This window comes from Heloderma suspectum, chromosome 16 (assembly GCF_057233095.1).
Source record: "Heloderma suspectum isolate Gila_16-S chromosome 16, 16-S_ref, whole genome shotgun sequence".
Classification (NCBI taxonomy): domain Eukaryota; kingdom Metazoa; phylum Chordata; class Lepidosauria; order Squamata; family Helodermatidae; genus Heloderma; species Heloderma suspectum.
In genome coordinates this window covers 21908432-21933988 of record NC_139473.1, presented here as the reverse complement: position 1 = coordinate 21933988, position 25557 = coordinate 21908432, and the positions used below count along the sequence as shown (strand labels likewise).

The 25557-nt window shown below is 49.1% G+C and overlaps 1 protein-coding gene across 2 annotated transcripts; it reads left to right on the top strand.

Moving 5' to 3' along the window:
* Positions 1-2816: 2816 nt before the first annotated feature.
* Positions 2817-12330, top strand: SUPT4H1 (SPT4 homolog, DSIF elongation factor subunit). 2 transcript variants are annotated; one of them, XM_084823254.1, is made up of 5 exons: positions 2817-2971; positions 7024-7130; positions 8925-8980; positions 10043-10096; positions 11303-12330. In XM_084823254.1, the coding sequence occupies exons 1-5, from the start codon at positions 2903-2905 to the stop codon at positions 11368-11370; spliced, it is 354 nt and encodes a 117-aa protein (XP_084679380.1). In that variant the 5' UTR covers positions 2817-2902; the 3' UTR covers positions 11371-12330. The 2 variants fall into 2 exon arrangements, with proteins under 2 accessions (XP_084679380.1, XP_084679381.1); XM_084823255.1 differs by lacking the exon at positions 10043-10096 and having other exon boundaries at positions 11303-12328.
* The last annotated feature ends 13227 nt before the right edge of the window (positions 12331-25557 follow it).

The following is a 25557-nucleotide window of genomic DNA, read 5'->3' as shown; positions in this document are numbered from 1 at the left end:
TCAGCTTCATGCGATGAACCCAGGTTCTAAAATTATGGAAGAGGGAGAGAGAATTTCCCCCTATCCACTTTCTCCACATCATGCATCGTGTGCACGTCTATCACGTCTCCCCTTACCAGCCTTTTCTCTAAGCTAAACAATCCCAGCTGCTATAACCTTCCCTCATAGGGGAGATGCTCCAGCTCCTTGATCATCTTAGTTGCCCTTACCTGCACTTTTCCCAACTCTACAATATCCTTCCTTAGGTGCAGTGACCAGAACTGTACACAGTATTATAAGTTTAGTTGCACCATACATTTATATAAAAGGAATATGATCTTGGCAGTTTTATTTTCAATTCATTCCTAATTATACCTAACATGGAATCTGCCTTTTTCACAGTCACCACACACCGGGTCAACATTTTCACCAAGCTGTCCACAAGCCCAAGATCTTTTCCTTGGTCAGTCCCTGCTAATTCAGATCCCATCAGTTTATACTTGAAGCTGGAATTTTTTGTCCCAATGTGCATCATTTGCTTAAATTGAATCGCATTCGTCATTTTGATGCCCATTCTCTCATTTTAGAGAGATCCTTTTGGAGCTTCTTGCAATCTCTTTTTGTTTTAACCACTCTAAAAAATATGGTATCATCAGCAAACTTGGCCACTTCACTGCTCACTCCTAATTGAAAAGCATTGGTTGAAAAGCATTGAACAAGTTGAAAAGCATTGGTCCCAATAAAGATCCTGGTGGGATCCCACTCTTTACATCCCTCCACTGGGAGAATTTGCCATTTATTCCTACTATTTGTTGTCTGTTCTTTAACCACTTACTGATCCATAAAAGGACCTCTCATATTCTATGACTGCTACATTTGCTCAGGAGCCTTTGGTGAGAGACTTGGTCAAAAGCCTTTTGGAAGTCCAAGTAAACAATGTCTACCATATCACCCCTGTCTACATGGGGTAGTGATCTCAAAGTACTCCGAAAGGTTTATTCTCAAAGTACTCCAAAAGGTTAGTGAGACAGGACTTAACTTTTAAGAAGCCATGTTGATTCTTTTTCAGCAGGGCTTGTCCTTCTATATGCTTACTAATTTTATCTTTAATAATGCTTTCAACCAATCTACCTGGAACAGACGTTAAGCTAACCGGCCTGTAATTTCCCAGATCCCCTTTTAAATTGGCGCTACAATGGCCATTTTCCAGTCCTCTGGTACAAAGGCTGATCTTAGGGACACATTACACAGTGTTGCTAGAAGATCAGCAATTTCAAATTTGTGTTAAGGTGGGTATCATCTGGGCCATTATGGTTGATAACTGTTGATAGACTGACCCTTCGAGAATTCATCTCATCTCTTCTAAAGCCATCTGAGCCTTTGGCCATCACATCCCTTGCAAGCATGCTTAAAGTGCAGCATTGCTTACTTGGGAGTAAATCCCTTGGATGCTGTGGCCCCACTAAGGCTCATGGAACTTACTCCAGGGTAAATGTGCACAGGATCTAGACTCACTTGGAAATAAGTTCCACTGAGCACAAGGTGGGGCTTGCTTCCGACTAAGCCACATAAACAAGGTCTTCACATGCTTATGATTCCCAAATAATAATACATTTCTATTTTATGAGAGAAAGTGTTGATGTCTAGGGGAGAAGAAAAAGGCTGTTTCGAGTTTTAGCTCAACACTTCAGTTTCTTAATATACAAAACAGGAAAACAGCCAAAATGAAAAGGATGGTGTTTTTAAAAAGAAATCTTAAAACTTTTTTCTCTCTTCAGGATATCTTTAAACAAGCAGCTCTGTGTTGCTTTAAAAACTTATTTTGAATTATCCTAGCCAAAATTGGCACAAAACAGAATTAAAAAGTTACAACGTTGTGTTCTGCTTTGTTATTTACAGGCAATTTACTTCCTGTGAAGAGCATTGGGGGAAGGGGACATGTGTGTAGAAAATAGGCATAAAACAGAATTTAAACGGGCACAAAATGGAATTTAAGAGAGTTATAACATTGTGATGTTGTTTTTAAGGGAATTTACTTCCTGGGAGGAATATTGAGAAGGGCGGGGGACTCGCGTGTAGAAAATAAGACACAAAATAAAACTTACAAAAAGCACAAAACAGAATTTAAGTTACAACATTGCGCTGCATGTGTTTTTAAAGAGAATTTAGGTCCTGTGAGGAATGTTGAGAAGGACGGGGGGCTCGCGTGTAGAAAATAGACCCAAAATACAATTTACAAACCACAAAATATAACTTAAGTTATAACATCGCGTTGTGTGTTGTTTTTAAAGGGAACTTAGTTCCTGTGAAGAATATCTGCATGGGGGCGGGGAGACGTGTGGAGGACATAAGACACAAAACAGGTTTTTTAAAACCACGAAGTAGAATCGGGGTGAAAAAAAAATTGCGTCGTACGTGCGTGTTTTAAAAGGAGAGTTCAGTTCCCGTGAGGGACGCTTGGGGGAGGGGAGACGCGGCTACGCAAATCTAACGGCAATTTTGGTTTTGGCGCGAAGCCCATCCCCCACCCGCGCGCCACAAAACGGCCTACTTGAGGCAGGGGGGAGGAGCTTAGAGAGGGCGCGCGAACTCGCTCCTGCGCACGCGCGCGAGGACAAACTAACGTCGGATCAACGACAGCCCTCACGCCGTTGAAAGGCAGCACCGAGTTCCTCCACCGCTAGGCGGAGCGACCAACCCGTCTCCGGACCGCCTCGTGCAAAGGTGCGCGTGCGCATAGCGAGCGGGGGCGGGGGAGAGAAAACAGCGGGCGAAACCATAGAGGTCGCATGGAGACAGAACGGATCTCTTGGACGGAAGCGGGGTTGCGTCGCGTCGCAGCGGAAGTGACGCGTTCCGGGGCCCATGATTATTTCCCCCCCCCCCACCCATCCAAGCTGTACGCTGCCGGTTCGTAGTCGCCATGGCGTTGGAGACGGTGCCGAAGGACCTGCGACATTTGCGGGCCTGCTTGCTGTGCTCGCTTGTCAAGGTACTGGGCGGATTGGGGAGAGGTCTGAGTCTACTTCCGCTTCCGGCTGGCGAGCCGGAAGTCCCTGTGAATGATGAGTACAGCACCGAGCACATCCCTGGCTAGGGGTCGACAGAGACCCAATGGGAGACCGAGGGACGGATCCAGGCTTAGTCATACTGAGAGTCAGCCCATTGAGAACTGCAGACTGGAAGGTCGGCAGGACAGCAGTTCGAGACCCGAGTGCCGCGTGGCGGAGTGAGCTCCCGTCTTCAGTCCCAGCTCCTGCCAACCTAGCAGTTCGAAAGCAAGAAATCGCAAGTAGATAAATAGGTACCGCCTCGGCGGGAAAGGTAACAGCGTTCTGTGCACCTCGGTGTTCAGTCATGCTGGCCACATGACCACGGAAGCGTCTTCGGACAGCGCTGGCTCTTCGGCTTAGAAATGGAGATGAGCACCACACCCTAGAGTCGGACACGACTGGTTGGCGACACCTTTACCTTTTAATGTAAGACCCAATGGGTCTGCTCCTTATTTATTGAACTTTACATAAATAACAAAGGACGCGGTATTCAATGACATCAAACAGAATGCACTAAGAAATCACGGCATATACTGGATACACATGATCTGTGTCAATGCAACTTAATTAGAGGACGCAGTAGACGGAATGTAATTGTACGTAGGGAGGTTCAGGAAAATATGTCATAACATCCTTTTCATCTCATGCTTCTAGGATGGCACCCAGTGCAGGATTACTCTCTGATTTTGTTTTTAGCAAGCTGATCTTTAGAATCTTGCATGCTTATCTGGGTAATAGAGTGGAGCTACAGATTATCCTTTTATCTTTCTTGATGGCACTTCCTCCCAATGTGTCTGCTCTTAAGTTTGGATCCACCGTGGATGACGATTCATTTATATTTATTTATTACATTTCTATACCACCCAATACCTTAAGCTCACTGGGCAGTTATATACTGCTTACCCAGTCATTCAGGAGGGTCTTCCAACAGGCACCTAAATCATGCCATGGTTGCTGTGCCTGAAGACCAGGGGGGAGGGCGTACCACAAGGTGGGTACCGCCACAGAGAAGGCCCACTTCTGGGTTGCCACCAGATGGCAACCTGCTGGCAGGGTTACAACCAACAAGGTCTCCATTGAGGGGCCCAGTTTGGACAAGACTGAAGTGGGACCCTGGAGTCCAGCATCCTGTTTTGTTGAAGTGTCGAAGAAAACTTCACAGCTTATTCTGAGCGTTCACATCTTTATTCAAAGGAAATGAAAGGCGGAAAAGAAAGCATACGTATGCAGAGATTCCTACACAATTCTTGTAAGGAGGTTCTCTTCGTTTACATTTCAGAGGAAGCTTTTATACAGTGTATGACAAGGTACAACTTTGGCTAACACTGATTGGATACAGAACATTACAGAGGCAGGATGACTTGTATTATACTTCTGATTGGTTAGTAGCTGCTACATAGCAAAACAATGAGTTTCAGTTGTCAGGGTGATAAGCAGTTCTCTGGTTTTATCTAGCTTTTCAGGTGGCATTGAAACTTGGGGCTTGGGGTTTTCCCCCTTTACCCCAACACTTCCTTTCATCTACACACTTGGTCTGCTTGCTTTTGTTAACTGTACTTTGGTACATGCAACGTTAGTGAAGCGCAGGATCAGAGCAGACATGGGCCTGATTAGTGGCTCATGGAATTTTCTTCCACAGAAGGCAGCAGAGCTCATCTCCACTCTTGCCTGGGTTCGGAAGTAGACTGCCCCTGAACACGGAGGCTCCATTTCACCCTCATGGCTAGTGCTGGCTGTTGATTTATCCTCTGTATGAAGGTCCCTAGATCCTGCCCAAGCTTCTGGAGAAGCTTTTCTCTCAGTCCCACCACTTGAGGACACGGAGCCTCCCTCACCTTTAACAGTAGCATAGAAGAGGGAATTTTAGCAGGTGTCACTTCCTGCCAGTAGCTGGGGCACATTTGGTAGGGGCATAAGAGAGGGTCTTTTTGAGCTTTGCAACTCCCTTCCTAGGGATGTTGGCTTAGTCCTCTCTTTTTGAGGGACCTTGGCTCTGTAGTTGAGCCCTTGCTTAGCATGCAAAAGGTTCAATCCCCAGCAGCATCTCCAGGGAACGCTAGGAAAGAATCCTGCCCCAAACCTTGGAGAGCCATTGCTGCCAGTCAGTGTCGGCAGTACTGAACTAGATGGACCCAGGGTCTGACTCGGTATAAGGCAGGTTCCTATGCTGGCAGGCGAAGACTTTTTTTTTAGTTAGGCAGGTCTTTGTGCTGTTGAGCTGACATTTTTTAGTGTATGGCTTGTCTTACTGTATTTTAACTTAACCACTGTTGGGGTTTTTTATTGGGTTTATTAGCTCTTCTGTGTGTTTTTTTACTTACTACTTCTAAAAATTTGTGGTGTTGTGTTTTTATCATCATTGTTGTTGGCAACCCTGGGTGCTATATTTAGAAAGGTGAAGTATAAATAGAAATAATAAACAGTATAGCAGTCTTTCCCCAACCTAGTGCCCTTCAGCTGTATTGGACTACAACTCCCATAACCCCCAGCCAGCAATGCTGGCTGGGGGTTATGGGAGTTGTAGTCCAACATGCCTTGAGGCTACCAGGTTGGGGGAAGGCTACAGAACAGTGTCCTCTATCCCACCTGATGGTTCCGGGAAATCCACAAGCATCCTGATCCTCCCCCATTGATTGTTTCACAGCATTTATCTATTTAAAAGATTGTATATGCTGCCCTTTAGTAGAGCTTACAGGACAGCTTACATAAGCAGCATCAGATACATAAGTGAAATTATAATTAACAGTGTTTTGAAACAGCAACTGGTGCTTAGAGGTGCATGGCGATTTCATATGGCTGCTGCAGCTAAGAGCCCTGAGAGAGCTCACCAGTCGCTGAGTTTCTCTAATCCCCCTTTAAAGCCATTGGCCATCACCAGATCTTGTTGCAGTGAATTCCATAAATTAACTGCATGGGGAAAGTACTTCCTCTTTCCTTCCTGAATTTCATTTGATGACTAAGTTCTAGTATTAAGAAAGGGGAAGAAAGAACTCTCTCCAGTTTCATCACATCATGTATAATGTTTACAAGCCTTCTCCATGCTCACCCTGCTTGAATAGTCTTTTTTTTTCTAACTTAACAAACCCTAAATACTTTAACTTCCGTGCTGAGCACAAACCTGGTTTCAAACCTCTGCTCAGGTAATTTGGTGCCCTTTTGGTTTAGCTGCTTTCTTTCTTGGCCTCGCTTACCTTGCAGGGTTGTTGAGGGTGGAAATGGGGGAAGCTATGAAAAGCAGGCTACAAATGCAAGTGAAAGAATACATCTCTGGAGATAAGTGGCTGTAGTTTTGATCTCTGTCAAGGTAGGAGATGCCCCAGGGAGCTCCATGTAAGCTCCCCTGAGCTTTTTGCTAAATGGGGGCCAAAGGATGGATATCTTGTGTAAATATCCTACTGGTTTTGTAACATGAGGTGGGGAGAGTTAAGTGACTCAGTTCCTTCTGTAGGGAAGATTATCCATCTTGAAGTTCTTTGGAGTGCATGTAGTTCCTGCGTTTGAGACCAGAATGGTGAGAAAGGAATAGATGAGGTCCCTCCAAAAGCTAAAAGGTAAAGGTGTCCCCAACCAGTCATGTCTGACTCTAGGGTGTGGTGCTCATCTCCATTTCTAAGCCGAAGAGCCAGTGCTGTCCGAAGACGCTTCCGTGGTCATGTGGCCGGCATGACTGAACACCGAGGTGCACGGAACACTGTTACCTTTCCCGCCGAGGCGGTGCCTATTTATCTACTTGCAATTTCTTGCTTTCAAACAGCTAGGTTGGCAGGAGCTGGGACTGAAGACGGGAGCTCACTCCATCACGCGGCACTCAGGTCTCGAACTACTGTCCTGCCGACCGTCCGGTCTGCAGTTCAGCGTCTTAACCACTAAGCCACCGTGGCCCCCTCCAAAAGCTGCACCCAAGCAATTGTCTTAGTTTCACTTTCCCTCTAACAGCACCTGCTCCGTTTTTTGGTTTTTCTTTCTGATACTATTTTTCCTTCCTCTCCAGACCATTGACCAGTTTGAGTTTGACGGCTGTGACAACTGTGACTCTTATCTGCAGATGAAGGGGAACCGTGAGATGGTTTACGATTGCACGAGCTCTTCCTTCGATGGGTGAGAGTGTTTGGGGCCAGCCCAGCTGCACACACATCTGATGTGGACTGTTTTTGAGCATGCAGTGGGGGCAGGGTGAACGTGCCTGGAACCCAACCCCACTGCTGGCTCTGAATTAGAGGATTATATTAATTGGTATAGATCAAGGGTGTTGGACCTCTTTCTGATGGAGGGCTGACCACCATTCCAGAGCAGCCCTTGGGGTCTGCATTCCAGGGTCGGGGGCAAAGGTAAAGGGGGAAGGGCCAAAAACACTGGAAATACCACCATATTTTAACTTAAAGCTCTTACTGCCAGTCACTAAGCCTCAGGAGAGGCATTTCAACCTTTTAGAATGGGGGGGGGGGGAACTGCACAAAAGCTGGGAAGCCAAAAAATGCTTGGTGGTTGGGGGAAGGGGCGAAGCTAGGGGAAGGGGGCATGGCCATCTGGGGAACCTCAGAGGGCTAGATTTGGCCCCCAGACCTGACGTTCTGCACCCCCAGACCTGACGTTCTGCACCCCCAGACCTGACGTTCTGCACCCCCAGACCTGACGTTCTGCACCCCTGGTATAGAAAAACACCCCAGCTACCGTTAGATCGGCCTTTCCCAACCTGGCACCCTCCAGATGTGTTGGACTGCAACTCCATAATCCCCAGACTGGGAATTATGGGCGTGCCAGTCCAGTACATCTGGAGGGCAGCAAGGTAGGGAAAGGCTGGGTTAGATAATAAAAAGCAGTCTTGACAGGGCTTTCCCCCTGGTTATTTGAGAGACAGCAGCCGATGAGCAAACTGAGGGCTTTTTTGATTGGCCTCTCTTCCATCCTTGCCTATCAATCTTGTAAATAATAGCAGGGTGATTATCTGTGGTATGCAGTGTTAAGTAGTGTGCTTGAGTTCTCTAGAGATGCACAGTGACATGGGAATGACTCGGGATCGTATGCAAGAGGGAAGGTGACTGGACACGTGCTAGAATTCCTTGTTACTGCAGACGGGGCCATCTGGCTGTCTTGCTGCATCATGCTCCCTGAATCTCAGTTGTGTAATTGAGCCCTGTGGCCTCTTGGGCCGAGCAGAATGGGGATGGAATTGTTGCTGGTTCCCAAGCAGCTCCTAGGCATGATAGTGTGTAAGGCAAGCCCCCGCAAGAAGTGAATTCAGGCACAAAATGTTGGTGCTCATGTTTAATCTCTGTCGGCAGAGTTAGCTAAATTTGCAGGGGTGGGCAAGTTGTGGTCCTCTGGATGTTTTGGCCTACGACTCCTCTATCATCTCTCACCATTGGCTTGGGTGGCTAGGGCTGATGGGAGTTGTGGGCCAAAACAATTGGAGGGCCACAAGTTGCCCACCCCTGAGCTAAAGGGCCAGCAGGATCTCCTTGGGAGTTAGGCAGGGCAATTCTGGCATAGTAGCCATGCTACTTAGATACACCACCCACAAGAAGGGAAAGTGCTGGCAACTCATTGATTGGATTGTTGCATGAGCTTTTGTGGGCATTGGGTATATGCAGCAAATGGTGAGGAGAGGCTATTGCTTTGCACACAGAAAGTGTTGGAAACCTCCAGGGAAAAGGCTCTCCACTTAAAAGCTGGAAAGAACCTTTGCCAAAGACCTTGGAGAGCTTGCCGCCACTCAGAGTAGACAATAAGGCAGTTTTGGTGTGTTCGTGGTGGTCTGCCAAGATTCTTTGTCAGCTGTATGGGCAGGCAAATCTAGGACTCCAGAGGCTGAGTTTACCAGTCCCCAAAAGTAAGCGCATTTTGAATGAACCACACGTTCATTCTGCTCTGATGCTCTTCCTTCTTTTGCAGCATTATTGCAATGATGAGCCCTGAGGACAGCTGGGTCTCCAAGTGGCAGCGAATCAGTAAGTCCTCGGCCACCTTCTGCTTAATTAGATTCCAGGATGATCTGTCTTCCTGTTGGAAAGCTCCTAAGTAAGGAGACCAAGCATTGCCTCTCAAATGACAAGGTCTTTCCTAAGAAATAGAACTTGCTGTGGTGAGTTTGGAATAGGAGGGATTATCTTTATTAAAAGATTTGTAACCCAGCTTGGGTTAAAAGTCTCCAAGGTGGCTAATGAGCATACAAAAAGAAAGACACCATCACGTAATACTGCAACATGCCCTTTCAAAAGGCTATAAAACAGTAGCAAGCAGCAACTTTGATTATAGCAACAGAAACAAGAGAAGCAGCTCGTTCGGGCAATCTGGAAGCTGCCTGGAGGAGGGCCGCCGTGGCCTGTCCTCGAAAAGTCAACAAGGAAGCAGCGAGGTGAACTTTGGGGAGTGAGGGAGTTTTGTAGTTGCGCTGCCCCAGATAAGATTTCACCCACCATACTTAAGACCGTGGGGCCACATGAAATGGCAGGGGAATGCTAATGATAGAATTTTGTCTGGTTCCTGAACTCTGCTGCATCTCCTCCTGTGCATGACCTTGACATGAGAGAAACTTTCATTTTGCCTTTTTGAAGGAGATAATACAGCAGTTGAAATGTGTTCATCAAGTCATAAGGTTATTGCATCATTAAGAAAAACTTCTTGGGTATACACACTGTTACTCATATGTATTTTGTTCTGCGCAGGGCACGTGAATGTTAAGATACTGTCTTAACTCATGACTGAGTTCTCTCTTTTAAGTTGGTGTTTGCGTTTGGAGCAGTCCGTGCCTTCCTCTGTTGTTTGTACACTATGCCTGGCAGCCTAGTATTCTTCTTAATTCCTCTGACCCTTTTTGTGTGTAGAGGGCTTTGATTCCCATTTATCCTTGTGACAGCCTAGTAGGCTAGTATAGGCTGGGACAGAGGGATGTCTCGTCCAAAGCATTTCATGGTCAAGCAGGATGGCCTGGATTCCCTCCTCAAAAAGCTTGGCCACATGGGCTCCCACTGCAGCTCTGAGTAGTAATAACTGCAAGTGTCCTCTCTTAGGTAACTTCAAGCCTGGTGTATATGCTGTGTCTGTGACAGGCCGACTACCCCAAGGTAATCTGCATGGCTTTTGTCCGGAGGGATCTGACAATCATTCCTTGCTCATAAACCTCAGGCTGCGGCCTCAGGCATTTATGCCATATTCCTTGGTGAGCTGGCACATGTCTGGGCTTTTCTCTGGCATGGGAAGAGCTTAGGGATAATGCCTGGTGCGGGAGGAAGAGCAAGGACTCTTGTAAACCCCTGTAAAGTGAGGCATGTTGGGGCAAAAAGTTCCTTCACATATACAGTGATGGGATCTGAGCTGGGGGTGAATGACCAAGAAAGAGATTGTGGGCTTGTGGTGGGCAGTTCAATGAAAATGTCAACCCAGAGTGTGGCTGCTGTGAAAAAGACAAATTCCATGTTAGGCATCATTAGGAAAGGAACTGAAAATAAAACTACCAAGATCATACTTCCCTTATACAAATCTATGGTGCAACCAGACGTAGGATACTGTGTACAGTTCTGGTCACCTAAAAAGGATATTGTAGAGTTGGAAGAAGTGCAGCAAAGGGCAACTAAAATGGATCAAGGGGCTGGAGCTGTTCAGCTTAGAAAAAAGGCAAGTAAGTGGAGACATGATAGAGGTGCACAAAATTGTGCATGGTGTGGAGAATGTGGATAGGGAGATATTTTTCTCCCTCTCTCAAAATGCTAGAACCTGGGGTCATCCTATGAAGCTGATTGGTGGGGAATTCAGGGCAGATAAAAGGGTGTAGTTCTTCATACAGTGCAGAGTTAAACTATGGAATTTGCTACCACAAGATGTAGTGATGGCCACCAATTTGGATGGATTTAAAAGGGGATTGGACAAATTCATGGCGGAGAAGGCTATTGATGGCTACTAGTCCTGATGGCTATGTGCTACCTCCAGTACCAGATGCAGTATGCCTATGTACCCCAGTTGCTGGTGAACATGGGTGGGAGGTTGCTGTTGCACTCATGTCCTGCTTGTGGGATTCCCAGAAACATCTGGCTGGCCACTGTAGGAAACCAAATGTTGGGCCCACTTTCATCTTATCCAGCAGGGCCCTCAGTGGTACTTCTCTACCCCCTTTGCTGTCAGAGGTCAGTGCTTGTGGGGAATCTTTGAGCTTTGGGAAGTAGTTCTTATTCTTGATCAGCAGCTAACCACAGGATTGCCACCACTGCTCACTCTTCTGTTTTTTTGTTCTCTCTCCCCACCCCTCAATAAATGCCTGCTTTTCTTTGCTGCAGGTATCGTGCGGGAGCTGAAGAGCCGTGGAGTGGCCTACAAGTCTCGGGACACTGCCATAAAAACCTAAGGCGGTCTCGTCCTCTCATCCTGCACCTCGCAGACTTTAGTTTCTGTAGATACTGCTATACAGAACTGCCCTAATATGAGGAAGATCTCTCGGGGGGGGGGGGGGGGGCTGTGATTGCGGGGGGGTCGGGGGCTGTGATTGCGGGGGGGTCAAGGGTGGCCTGGCTAGTAAAGGCATCACTGTCGTCACCCCTGACAGCTAGACAGGTCTTCCTGAGGGGCTTCAAGTAGGAGCACCAGCAGTTCCAAAGAGAAGCGCCTTGTGATTTCTGTAAATATTTTTAATAAATGGATCTGGGGTCAGACACTTGTATTCTGGCTTTTTGCAGTTACAAGTTTCAACATGTATTGTTGTAAGAGGTGGGGGTTCTAAGGCTGGACTCACATTGCAGGGTTTGCTCTGAGATGGGCTGTGACAATGGTTGTGTTTGCATGTAACGCTAAGCCATGCTTTATGTTAGCCATGTTTGTTGCTTTAGCCATGAATTGTCTTGCAGAGGAGCTAACAAACCACAATTTATTTTCCCTGTTTCTGGCTTGCTTCTCTCCTGCCAGTGTTGCTACCCTTCAGAATGGTTTCATTTTCAAACTGCTCTTGCCAGGAGCTTTGTTTCAGGGCAGAGAGCATCCCAGATAGGCCAGGGCTAAGCCATTGTTCTGGGTTCAGATGTCACAACAAAGTTGCAATAAGCCAGACTGTACGCCAACAAACAACCATAGCTCCATTTTCTGGTTTGTAGTTGGTTAATAAGCCATGGTTTGTTTGCAGGGGTGGGTTTGGATATGACGACAGGCCAGATTTCAACAAACCACACCATGGCTTAGCATTTAGTGCTAACCAGGCCGTGTTCTCTTGTTCATGTTCTCTCTCTCTCTCTCTCTCTCTCTCTCTCTCTCTGGTAACACACAGTACCACTCATATTTGTAGAATTCCTTGTTTGTAAAGCCTGTTATAATCTTGATTCATTGCTCTGATTGCCATACTTTACACAGGGGAAGTTGAGGCCGAGAGCACATGGCTTGCACAAAGCCCCATAATGTGTGTTGCAGAGGTGGGAGTTGAACCAGCTCTTCTAGTTGCATGAGCAGCTCCCTGTCCCATTCCCCGTCCCCCCATCCCCCTTTTCCATGCTGCTCTTGGGACAGTTTTGTCAACCAAGCATCTGCTGGTGGAGATCACAAGCCTCCTTGCTGACTCCAGCTGGGGACCCCCCTTTCCCTGAAGCAGGTCCTTGTAATGTGTGGGGAGGCCTGGCTGAATGAGTGAGTGAGGCTTCTCTTTCAAGGACCCAGCAGAAATCCATCTTGATTATTACAGAGCATCCCATACTCTGATAATAAATCAAGAATGTGACCGTCCAGGGGGGTGGGGAGGAATGCAAAACTCAAGGTATACATAGACAGCTTTGCAGGTTCCTCTCCCCTTGCTGCCTGGGGATGATGGGAGCTGCAGCCCAACGTATCTGGAAGGCACCAGCTTGAGGAAGGCTACTCTGGCTCTCTAATCCATCCGCTCCCCAGAGGCTCCAGATGGAGAAACGGAAAGGATGAAGTACACAGAGTATAGAAATGAAATTATTCTTTAAAGCAGCCTTCCTCAGTCCAGCTTCCTACAGATGTGTTGGCCATGCTGGCTAGGAATAATCAGGGCTGTAGTCCCCACGCATCTGGAGGGCAACAGGTTGAGAAAAGCTGCATTGAATGCATCCCTGCTTTTTCTTACCTGCAAAAGGTTTTACAGGGTTGCTGTGGGTCACCCAGCTGCTACCTCTGTAGGACTTCTAGGGCATCTGAATTCCACAGCCGGGGAATAACCACTGTCTGCCTCCATGTTCCCCGCATTGCTGCACAGGGGATGCCAATATAGGAAGTCTTTCTCAGTAGATGGTGGACTGCAGATCTCAGAAGGATGCTAAATGTTTTGGAATCTTCTGCTTCAAGAAGGGACAACATCGGGGTGCATTCATCAGATCAGTTTGGGTAGGAATAGACTAGTAGTTTATGAAACCTAAGAGCACCTTTTGTGATTCTCTGGAGGCATATTTTTAACTACCACTTGGAGGCAGTGCAGGCTTATTTCTTATCACCTGCCAAAGCCCTCAAGACTGCCACTGTTCTAGTTTTCATAAAAAATTACATTGCTTTGATTGCCATATTTTACACGGGGGAAGTTGAGGCCGCGAGTGCATGGCTTGTGCAAAGCCCCATGATGTGTGTGGCATTTGCACAACCTGCAACCATTTCTATAGAGAACATCTGACTGGCCGAGTGTCACAACTTTTCTTTCCTAATAGCCCTGACAGGAGGCCACGAGAGTGTCTGAGCCAAGGCCCTCAACTGAGTCTGTGGAAAAGGCATACACTTAGCATTAACTCCTGAGCTCGCAGGCCTTGCACACACAAACCCACTCCTGGGGACCCCAAGATGTAGTGGGGTGAGTGGGTTGTTTTGTTGTTTAGTCATTGGGAGTCAGTATTCCTTTCTGACCTACTGCAAATCAGCCAGAGATCTATCCGTAGTCCCAATCTATCTACTTCTGCCCCTCCTCTCCCTCGGGCTAAGGCATGATTACCCATTACTGCTTAAAATGAAGAGTAGTAGAAAGGAACTGAAAAACAGATACATCTCCAGGAGCACCTCCAGGAAAGAGGATGTTGAAATACTAAAAATCCTTTATACCAGGGATGTTGACCCACTTTCAGGTGGAGGGCTGAATTCCATTTCAGAGAATCATGGGCAGGGGGATGCATTCCAGTGGTGGGTGGGTGTTATGTGATGTGCTCTAGTTAGACCCGTGTACAAACTTGCACACATTCTAAGGAGGCTCACACACCCGGCTGTAAAATAAGTGAGGGAGGTGGGCCTCCCCAACACTCGGAACCACTCCCTCATCTATGCCATGGGATGGGAATGTTATTTGGATAAGTCACATACATGGGTATGGCTTCCTCGGAGTTCCTCCAATTATGCGGAGTCTCACTGGGGGAATGGAGCCTATTGTGACAATTTGGGGAGTGACTAATGACCTTTTGTTGAACCACTTCTCGGTATGAAGAGGCGAATTTTGGTCTCTGTGCTAGTGTGTGCTCACCCCACTTAAAGGACACATTGTTACTCTTAAAAAGGGAGAGTAAATTCCAAAAACCTTGGTAAAGCTCCAAGCAGGTGAAGGTCAATTCAATTATATGTCTTGTTTTCCTGTACCCCAAGGGGTACAAACATGAGCAAATGTTTTGTCCTTCCATAATGTCCCAACTATAGATAGTAACTCTCATAGCACCTCTGTGCCTTTTTTCCATGAGCCATCTGTTTCAGTGGCCAATTGTATATGGAGATACAGAATTCAGACTTACCCAGGGAATCCTTTGGGATGCCCTAATTAAATCCGATTCATTGTCCACCTGTTTCAGTTCCTCCCCCAATTCCTCATGCTCACCTTCTATTCCATTCTGCGCCATGATGTTATCTGACATCCCTGTTTCCATTACTGAGTCCTCTTGCCACTCATCTAATATAATTAGATCAGGGTCAGAAAAAGTAAGGTGGGAAATTCTGGTAATGTTATCCTGAGTTTCTTCCACTTCTACCATATCTGGCCATGGCATGCCCTGTCTTTCCCAGTCCAGCAAAAATTTACTCACATGGTCCCTAAGATGCTGTTTATCAATGAGAGAAGTGTCTGCCTGCAGCTCTCTCAAATCAGGGATGGTATCAGTTTCTTGACTGAGTCATACCGGAGCGGGAACAGGAGCTGTTGTCAGTATCCCAGTCTCAATTAAGCCCACTATGACTTGAATGCTGGCCTTAAGACCGGAGAGCTCCTTCTTTAATGCAGCTAGACTCTTAACAAAAAATTTATTAACTTCGGCTGTAAGGAAACATTGGTCCCTAAGGAATATGTACACTTCAGCAAGGACTACCTGATTTCCCTTTTCAATGCACTTATCCATCAGGTTATCCTGCTGTTCAGAACCAAAATTATCCTGGAATACACCATGTTCAGGGGGACAGCAAGTAAGAATTCCCACACAAAATCTTTGGGTCAGGGGACCAATTGCCCACCATATCCTGACCTTGTGTATCTACAAACTTCTCCAACTGGAAATCCCTGTTATCTTCATCTGCCACCATGTAAATATGATTCAGTGTATCTACCATGGCAGGGGTAAATTGGTCCTTAACTGGGTTATCTTCAATAGATATCCCCTCAAATTCTGCTAGGAGACAGTATTCCAGAATTGACCTCTGCAGATGCAGGGAGTGGTTCTTTAAATCTCTCTTGGCTCTTCTGGGCCATGGTTAGTACCATGGTGACCGGATCACTCTGAATTCAATATGTATTAACAGAAAAGGAGGATAAAAAAGGAACACCTCCCCCCCCTTTAAAAACAGGTTTTTAAGAAAGTAAAGTTAAGAAGGAATACCCTTTCCTAGGAGAGGGGATAAAAGCAATACAAACTATTGCAAACTAAAAACACAATTATAGTGACAAACCAAGACCAGATAATCACTCCAGTGGTATATCCAAGGCTGATGCTTCAACTTCCTTCACTAGCCTTCCAGCTAAGAAAGAAGCTCTAGCCAAATATATAGTCTGTAGGTGGGCAGGGCAAGGCAAAAACACACCTGAAGGCAGGCCAGGTAAAGCAGCAGCTTCTAGTCCTATCCCCAAACCACACCCAGTTATAAGGAATCTTTCGACATTGGCAACAGAGCGTCTATGGCTATGAAGGCGATTCCCACCCAGAGAGGGTCACACTCAGACACCATTGGAGAGGATAACGCCACAATGGCACCTTTATTGGAGAGCCAGGGCCTGCAGGAGAAGCCACCACCACCACCACCACCACCACCACCGGGGAAGAGGCGTGCTTGCTGCTGCTGGGCCTGCTGCTGCCGCCGCTGCCACCACCACCAGGCCTTCCCTGTGGACTTCTGCCTGGCAGACCGCCAGTCCCTGCAGGACCAGGCCCCCAGGTACCGAACCAGCTGTGCTGCTCCACCTGCCCCTCCCTGGAGGGGCTACATAAGCTGGCTGGCTGAGGTGGCCTGGGAGAGCCAGGGCCTGCAGGAGAAGCCACCACCACCACCACCGGGGAAGAGGCGTGCTTGCTGCTGCTGGGCCTGCTGCTGCCGCCGCCACCGCCGCCAGCACCACCACCACCAGGCCTTCCCTGTGGACTCCTGCCTGGCATTTTTAAGGGGATTTTAATTGTTTTGTTTGTTTGTTTTATTTTGTTGGGGGGGATTTTGTTGTGTTTTTAGGGGTGGGGAAAGGTAACAGCGTTCCGTGCACCTCGGTGTTCAGTCATGCCGGCCACATGATCACGGAAGCGTCTTCGGACAGCGCTGGCTCTTCGGCTTAGAAACGGGGATGAGCACCGCACCCTAGAGTCGGACACGACTGGTTGGGGACACCTTTACCTTTTTAGCCTGCCTGATAGGCGGGAGGGGGCATGTGTCCACCTGATGGAGGCAGTGGGGGGAGTGTTGGGGGCCAGAACATACCGAGGCTGGGCGGCAGGCGCTGGCGGAGCGCTAGGGGCAGGCCATGCCAGGTAAGGGGAACAAGGGAGAGACGTGTAGTATCTGTCCCCTGCTCCGGGCCTGTCCAGAGCCAAAGGATGGCTGGGGGAGGCATGACCCCATCTTCTGGCCTTCGTTTGCTGCTCTGCAATGCCAGGTCTGTTACCCAGAAAACCTCCCTCATCCATGACATGATCCTGGACGAGGGTGCAGACCTGGCATGTATTACAGAGGCCTGGCTGGCCGAGGCTGCTGCTCCAACCCTTGCAGCCATGTGTCCAGCTGGATTTTCGTATGCACAGCAGCCGAGGGCTGGGGATCGGGGAGGGGGAGTGGCTGTTATCTACCGAGAGTCCTTGGTCTTCACCAGACCCCCTCTCCGGGAGACCAAGGTTGCTGAGTGCATGTACTGGAGGTTGGGCCCGAAGGGCAGTCTGGGGATTCTGCTCGTGTACCGTCCACCCCGCTGCACGACTGACTCCCTGGCCGAGGTGCTTGAGGTGGTCTCTGATGTGCGTGTACAGTCCCCTAACTTACTGGTGTTGGGGGACTTCAACGTACATTCGGAGGCCATCCTCACAGGAGCACCTCGGGACTTCATGGAGACCATGGCCTCCTGGGAGCTGCACCATATTCTAACTGGGCCCACCCATGTAGTCGGTCATGCGCTAGACCTTGTGTTTGTTTCTGGAGAAGCGGGGAGTGATCTGGAAGTCGGGGGTATATCCACCACCCCCTTGTCATGGTCAGATCACTATCTGGTGACGTTGGACTTCTCGGTTCCACAACCCCTCCGCAGGGGTGGAGGACCCATTAAAATGGTCCGCCCCAGGCGTCTTATGGATCCAAATGGATTCCTGAACGCGCTTGGGGATTCTCTGGGGCATGCCAATGGCCACTCGGTCGAGACCCTGGTGGGTGGCTGGAATGCCGCAATTACTGGGGCATTAGATCGGGTGGCTCCGAAACGCCCTCTCCCCCTGAACAGGGCTCGGACTGCACCATGGTTCAATCTGTGGTTACGAGCTCTGAAACAGGAGGTGAGACGGCTAGAGCGCCGGTGGCGGAAGTCTCGCTCCAAAGACGATCAGACACAGGCTAGAGCTATATCTTCAGCCTATCACATGGCGGTGAAGGCAGCAAAAAAGGAATATTATGCTGCCTCCATCGCGTCTGCAGAGTGCTGCCCCAGGAGGCTGTTCCAAGTGCTCCGGAGCCTGGTCGGTCCTGTGGCTCCGGAACCACTGGAGCATTCTAAGGCCTCCTGTGAGGCTTTGGCAAGGCACTTTGCAGATAAAATTGATCAGATTAGGTGTGTTACTCTGCACGCTGTGGATACAGTTAGTGAGCAAGAGGCGGCCTGTGGCAAACCGGTTTTGTGGGATCGGTTCCAGCTTCTTCCTCCTGATGAAGTGGACAAGGTGCTTTCATCTGTAAGGCCGACCACCTGCCTACTTGATCCTTGCCCATCTTGGCTCATTATGAGCTGCAGAGAGAGACTGGGTGAGGGGATCAGGGTGGTGGTGAACGCCTCCCTTGAGGAGGGAGTGATGCCATCAGCCCTCAAGGAGGCAGTGATAAGACCGCTCTTAAAGAAGCCCTCCTTGGATCCTCAAGTTCTGAACAACTTTTGCCCAGTCTCAAATCTGCCATTTTTGGGGAAGGTGATTGAGCGGGTGGTGGCGGTGCAGTTGAAGGCACACTTGGAAGAAACTGATTATCTAGACCCATTTCAGTCGGGCTTCAGGCCTGGGCATGGGACAGAAACGGCCTTGGTCGCCTTGGTGGATGATATGAGGAGGACTCTGGATAGGGGTGAATGCTCCTTCCTTGTTCTCCTCGACCTCTCAGCGGCTTTTGATACCGTTGACCATGGTATCCTCCTGGACCGCCTGGAGGGGTTGGGCATTGGGTGCGTATTGCAGTGGTTCCGGTCCTTCCTCTCCAGCAGGTACCAGAGGGTAGCACTGGGAGAGGAGGTTTCAGACCCGTGGCCACTTACTTGTGGGGTGCCACAGGGTTCCATCCTCTCCCCGATGCTATTTAACATCTATGTGAAGCCGCTGGGGGCTATCATCAGGAGGTTTGGGGTGCAGTGTCATCAATATGCGGATGACACGCAGCTCTACCTCTCATTCAAATCTTCACCAAGGTTGGCCGTAGAATCCCTGTCCAAATGTCTGGAGACGGTGAGTGGCTGGATGGGGAGGAATAAGCTGAAGCTGAACCCTGACAAGACCGAGGTACTTTTGGTGGGAGACAAGAGGAGGCTGGGGGATGTTGACCTGGTGTTGAATGGGGTACGGCTACCCTTGAAAGACCAGGTCTGCAGCCTGGGGGTCATTTTGGACTCCCAGCTGTCCATGGAGGCTCAGGTGTCAGCTGTGAGCCGGACAGCGCTGTATCAACTCCATCTGATACGGTGGCTGCGCCCCTTCCTTCCCGACCATCTGCTCCCATCAGTAGTACATGCCCTGGTCTCCTCTCGTTTAGACTACTGTAATGTGCTCTACGTGGGGTTACCCTTGAAGACAGTTCGGAAGCTGCAGCTGGTACAGAACGCGGCAGCTCGCCTGATTAAAGGCAGCCGCCAGCGAGATCACATCACTCCAGTGCTGAAGGAGTTGCACTGGTTACCAGTTGTTTTCCTGGCCAAATTCAAGGTGTTGGTTTTGACCTTTAAAACCCTATATGGTTCCGGCCCAGCCTATCTTAAGGAGCGCCTCCAGCAACACCAGACAGGCCGCTTAACAAGATCAGCCTCGGATGGCCTTCTCTCTGTCCCATCAGCCAGGACAGCTAGACTGGTGGGGACGAGGGAGAGGGCCTTTTCTGTGGTGGCCCCCACTCTGTGGAACTCCCTCCCTAGGGAACTCCGTCATGCCCCCTCTTTAATGAGCTTCCGTCGTGCATTAAAAACGTGGTTGTTCAGGCAGGCATTTGGGGTGGGTTAGGGTATTTAAAAAAAAAAATTATGGTAGAATTTTATTGTTTTAAATTGTTTTATGGTATGTTGTACATCGCCCAGAGTGGCTGGGTGACCAGCCAGATGGGCGATTAATAAATTTAATAATAAATAAATAAAATAAATTATGCAAAGATTCAAATACACAAGCCTTGGGGGAATTTGCTGAGCAAATGGATTTAACACTGAGGACCAATTGGGGATGTTCCAGCCTTCGCCAAGTTACTGCGTTCTTAGTCCTCCAGGCCTAACTGTTGCTTTCAAGAGCGTGGGAAGGAGTCTGCCCGAGGCTTGAAGCACCTCCCCCCCCCCCACGCACACACAGTAGGGAAAGGGGTTGGCGGCTACAGTTTGTAGCAAGACCCTCCAAGAGCAGTATGCCTTTCCTTGGGCTGGAGCCCCTTCCTGCAGCCAGGCGCTAGTGTGCGTTGCCATTCCTGGCCTCAGGCGCAGAGGAAGGAAAGCGGGAAGCCTTGACGAGGGGAGGCAAGGCACCCGACGATGGCACCTTACTCTGGCAAGCAAGGAGTAGGGATGGCGGAGAATTCCGCCATGGACTCCAATGAGGCCGGATTCTAAGAATCCCCCCCCCCCCCCCGGAGTCTGCGGCAGAACGAAAGACTCACCTCCACCACCCAGGGGAATCTGCGCTGGCCAGATACTACCTGCCACCATCCGTCCTCTGCCGTCCGCTGCTGTCTGTCCCATCCGCTGCTGCCTGTCTTTGGATGCAAATGGCATCCAGCATAGCGGATGCCATTTGCATCCCTGCCTTTTGCCGTGATAGGCTACGTAAAGATTTATGTAGCCTATGACGGCAAAAGGCACCCAACGATGCAAAAGGCACTACGCCGGATGCCATTTGCGTCCAAAGGCCAGCAGTCCGGTAGCGGACAGACCTGGCCGCGGCTCCGCAGACTTGCCACGGAGCGGAGCCAGCCAGGGAGGATTCTGGGGGAGGAATGGATCGCCGACCCCCTGGCAGACTTGGAAAGGTGAGTTCCATACACCCCTAGCAAGGAGCCCCATGATTTCTGGGATTTCAGCATGGAGCCTTTCCTCTGGGCGGAAGGACTCAGAGTGATTTCAGCAGCAGTGCAGCACCATGCCCCTGGAGCAGGGAGGCGCCCAGTGCTTTCAGCAGCATGGCCCCCCGCCTCTTGGAAGAGGGGGACCCGGGACTGCCCCAACCAGAGGCTTCTTATACAGGGCAGAAAAAGACACTGACATCACGACTCTGATGAGCCAGGCGCTGCTCGCTCTGGGAGAAGATGGAGTTGGCCCCATCCCACAGAGCAAAAGAGGGGCGTGGGGATGAGGGCTGTATTTGCTGGAAACAAAAGTCCCACTCACTGCCTCTTACTCTTTTAACAAAGGATGGCTTTACAGGTGTCAAGGCTGGAGTCCAACAATGGCAGCATACTGCCGGTAGCTGACTAGGTATCTTACCAGATCTCACTCTCGCTGTGCAGCACATTCCTGCTTTGCTGAATTTTGACCCCCACCGTTGCCTTTGTGGAATGCATTTTAAGCAGTCCATGAGAAACTGAATGGCTCGATCTAGTCCTGCATGATGCGCTCAATGCCTACCTTTGCTGAAGCTGGGGATGAAGACGCCTGGCTTTTTGGCTGTGTCTCAAAATGGAGTCACTACTGCTTGCTCAAAAGAGAGCGACTTTGTAACAGTGGGGTCAAGAGTGAAAGAGGGCAGGGGGCCCAAATACCAAAAATACCAGCATATTTTTGCTTAAAGTTCCTACTGCCAACAACTCAGGAGAGGCGTTTCAACCTTTAAAAATAGGGGACAACTGTACAAAAGCTGGGAGACCACCAAACGATTGGTCCGGGAAAGGGGTGTGGCCACCTGGAGAACCCTGGAGGGCTGGATTTGTCCTCCACCCCTGCTTTATACTGACAGACCAGAAAGATCCATGCAGTTTTTGATGAGTGTCTGAGAGAGGATGCGCCTCATCTAAAGAACTACTCCACCCACTGCCCACCATGGCAGCAAAGCATCTCCCCATCTGACAAGTAACGCATTTGCTTGTAACATTTCGAGTTTGATTTTGTATGTTAGAAATTTGTTTTTTTATTGTTGATAGCCACCTTGAGCAGCATTTGTGGTGGAAAGGCAAGGTATAAATTTAAATAAGGTGCTCTCATTTTCAACCACTTCCAGCAAATACGTTTATTTTATTTATGTGAAGTATGAAATACATAAGCATGCAAACCTGGGTGGCAGGAACCCTTCCAAATTCAGGAATCCAAGAATTCATTCCAAACATTAAACTGGTTCCTACAAATAGCAAATCAGATAGCTTAAAAAGCAGCAACAACAAACACCCAACTCCTCTCTTTCTGGCCTGTTCCATTTCACACTGTGGGTTGGGGACAGAGTGACAGAATACTCCCCCATGCAAAATAATGCTCTGCATGTAGAAAGCTAGTAAGCAAAGAATGCAGAGATGTCTTGGGTATGGAGGAGCCTCACACCTGCAATATGAAGTGGCAGCGACCATCTCTGGCCGGCAAGATGTTGGTTGGACTCCATTTCCCATCAGCCCTAGACAGCCTGGCCAACGGTGAGGGCTGGAAGGAGTAATAGTTCGTTCATATCAGGGAGGCATAGGTCTCCCAGCTCTGGTTTACATGAAGTAGGTCTACCTCAGGTTGAGATCATGGAATTCTGGGACGGAAGCATGATCTAACGATATATCCAAAGTAAGAGATGCTACAAGGAGGGCAATCATTAAGGGTGCAGCCGATTGCGGCTGTCTAGCCGCGGGATCACAGAGCAGGGAAGGGGGGTGCTGCACGACACATAGGATGTGTTGTACAGGCACTTCTGCCCGCCCCGCCCAGGAACACCCCCAGCCACACCCCTTTTTGGCCGCTCCATGCTCCTCTTGTGAGCGTGGAGGACAGGGCTGTTCCGTGCTGCCTCCGAGGCAGCGTGGAAGTGGGGGGAGGTCAGTTCCTGGAAAACAACATATCCTATGGCCATCTAGCCACTGTCTAGTGGCCATAGGATTGCTCCCAAGTCGCTTAAAGAAAATAAGGTACACTCTCTCTCTCCCAGATGTAGCCTCCAAAACCACCTGATTTCCCTGTTTTGTGATGGAGCAAATAAAAATACTGTATGATTATGTGATTGGTGTTGTTTTTATATATATAATGGCTAACAGACAGTGTCTCGAGCATTCCCTCTCTCACCAAGAGGACTAGATCCTTGTTCTGAAGGAGGTGAGAGATGTTTTTAAGATGCCACACTGTGCAAAGGGCTTTGGGGAGTAATGGCATCCATTACTGTATCTGCATATTCTTTTATCTCTGGAAAGGATGGGGTTCAAAGCAACCTGCCCAGTCACTGAGACCATCAGAGGGCATGCTCCTGATGGTTCCACATGGACCTCTGGCCTGACTGGAATCCACCCAGAGGAGAGCCTTCAGTGTGGGGCCTCCTTTTCTTTGGAACTCCCTGCCTCTGGAGGTTAGGCAGGGCCAGCACTTCTGACACCTCCTGAAAACAGTTCTGCTCCAGGATGCATTCCTTAAATGACCAGACACAGTTTTTATTGGCATTCTGTTTTTAATAATTTTAGGGCACAATCCTATCCAGATAGGCGGCTGCCTCCAAACTCGGAAGCGACCACCTATCCAGTGCAGGGCAGGAGAAGCACAGAGGGGATCATTCCCTCCACGCTTCTTCTGCCCTGCATTTTCGGCTAGACAGCAGGATGGTGGAGCGGGGCAGGGGGCTGCGGGATAACACATTGGATCATTTCTGCCCTCCCCGCCCTGGAACGCCCCCTGGAACGCCCCGTTTGGGCTGCTCCTCTTGCGAACACGGAGCATGGGGCTTTCCCATGCTGCCTGAGAGGCAGCACGGAAGGGAGAGGAAGGTCGGTTCTTGGGAAACACAATATCCTGCGGCTGTCTAGCTGCTGACTAGTGGCCACAGGACTGCTCCCTTGGTATTTCAATCTTTTATCATTTTTACTATTGTACCTCTTAAGTTCACTGCTCTGGAACCTGTTTTAGATGGGGAGCAGTATACAAATGTTGTAAATAAATAAATAAATCCAGCCCAGTATTTCGGAACCAGGATTTGTTGCCTGTGTGTGCAAGGGCCAAAGCAGGATGTCGTGGCTGTTGTTTGTGCAGGATGGGTCTTCTCTCTCTGTCGTTCCCCCTCCCTGCTCCTTTTTCTTTTGAAGTGAAATGTAAAAGTGTAATTGCTGGAGACGGTTTCTTTCTCTTCTGGTGCCAGCTCGTGATTGCCTTTTGTTCCTGTGTATGTGTGTGTGAGGGAGGGAGGGAGAGGTGTGGGGGGGTCAGGTTATAGCTGCTAAGCCTGAGCCGGTATCAAGTTTTAACTCTTACCTCTCTAACAAGGCCTGCCTGGGGGGGGGGGGTGTGATGTCAGTGTTTTCACACTCTCCTGGTTTGAGCATCCTGTGTGTCACTTCCCATTCAACTCTTTCCCCCTTCCCCCTTCTTAATTCCTTTAAGCCCTGTGGGCGATGAACTGGAAAGTTACTGCCTTCTAATGGGGTGTGTGGGGGCAGGGTGACAGGTGTGTCCGTACATCTATAGATTCTGGAGCCCCCGATTTTCTAAAATCGGGCATCTTCCATTTCCAGTCCTTTAGCCTTGATTCTTGGATCTTTCCTCTCTCCGTCTCTTTTCTCCCTTCCTTTTCAAGGCCTTTTGAGCAAAGGTTGGTGCCACAGCCATCGATCTTTGGGTCTCAGTGCTCTGCTCCCTAAATTTCAGGCATGGGGGAGGGGGTGCCTCTTGTCTCTGGTGTGCACGCATGGCACACATGCACACCTGAACCGTAAGGAACAATGTCAAGTCAAGTCTACTATAATATAGCAGTCAGCCCTCACACACCAGCCATTTCACACTAACGAAACACTCATATGCCATGCATGGCTCTCCAGAAGGAGGGCAATCCTCATGGCTCACACTAGTCTCATGCGTGCAACTCCAGGCATACACAAGGAATTTAGCTGTTCAAAATATTACATGTTAACATCATTTAGTAAAAAACACAGTGGCCACTGGCCATGCTGGCTGGGAATGGTGGGAGCTGCAGCCCAACACATCTGGAGGGGGCAAAGTTGGGGAAACACACAGACCCTAGGACAGAAGAGGGCAGTGGATGCCTGGGGCTCCGGTGCCAGTGGGCAGGGCATCTGCTCCAGGTTTCAGTCAGAGCCACTCAGAACTCTGAAGAAGCTCTCCAAGGGGCAAAGCAAAGCACCTTGGACACCACCTCGGACAGCTCCTTTAGACCTCGGACTGGTTTTGACTGAAACCTGGAACAGATACACTGCTCACTGACACCAGAGCCACCAGCCTCCACTGGAAGAGGTTGGTGGCTTTTGAAATGTTGCTAATTGTTCTACAATTATGGGTTCATCCCCTCACACCTCAGAACATCTTTAACCCAAAAGAATAGCATCGTAGTGTTTAAATCAGTGCAAGGCAGAGCAAGGGAATGCACTGTCCAGCCTCGTCTTGAATGCATTCAAGACGAGGCTGGACAGCCACCTGTCGGGGATGCTCTGACCTGGATTCCTGCACTGAGCAGGGGCTTGGACTCGATGGCCTTGTAGGCCCCTTCCAACCCTACTATTCTATGATTCTATGGGCAGGGAAGAACCTTGATGGGGGCAGAGAGGGTTTGCC

Bases quoted from the DNA above. Each gene is read 5' to 3' on its own strand.
- SUPT4H1 (XM_084823254.1), top strand. From the start codon at position 2,903: ATGGCGTTGGAGACGGTGCCGAAGGACCTGCGACATTTGCGGGCCTGC. The intron at 2,972-7,023 runs GTACTGGGCGGA...CTTCCTCTCCAG, and splicing joins TGCTGTGCTCGCTTGTCAAG to ACCATTGACCAGTTTGAGTT. The intron at 7,131-8,924 runs GTGAGAGTGTTT...CTTCTTTTGCAG, and splicing joins ACGAGCTCTTCCTTCGATGG to CATTATTGCAATGATGAGCC.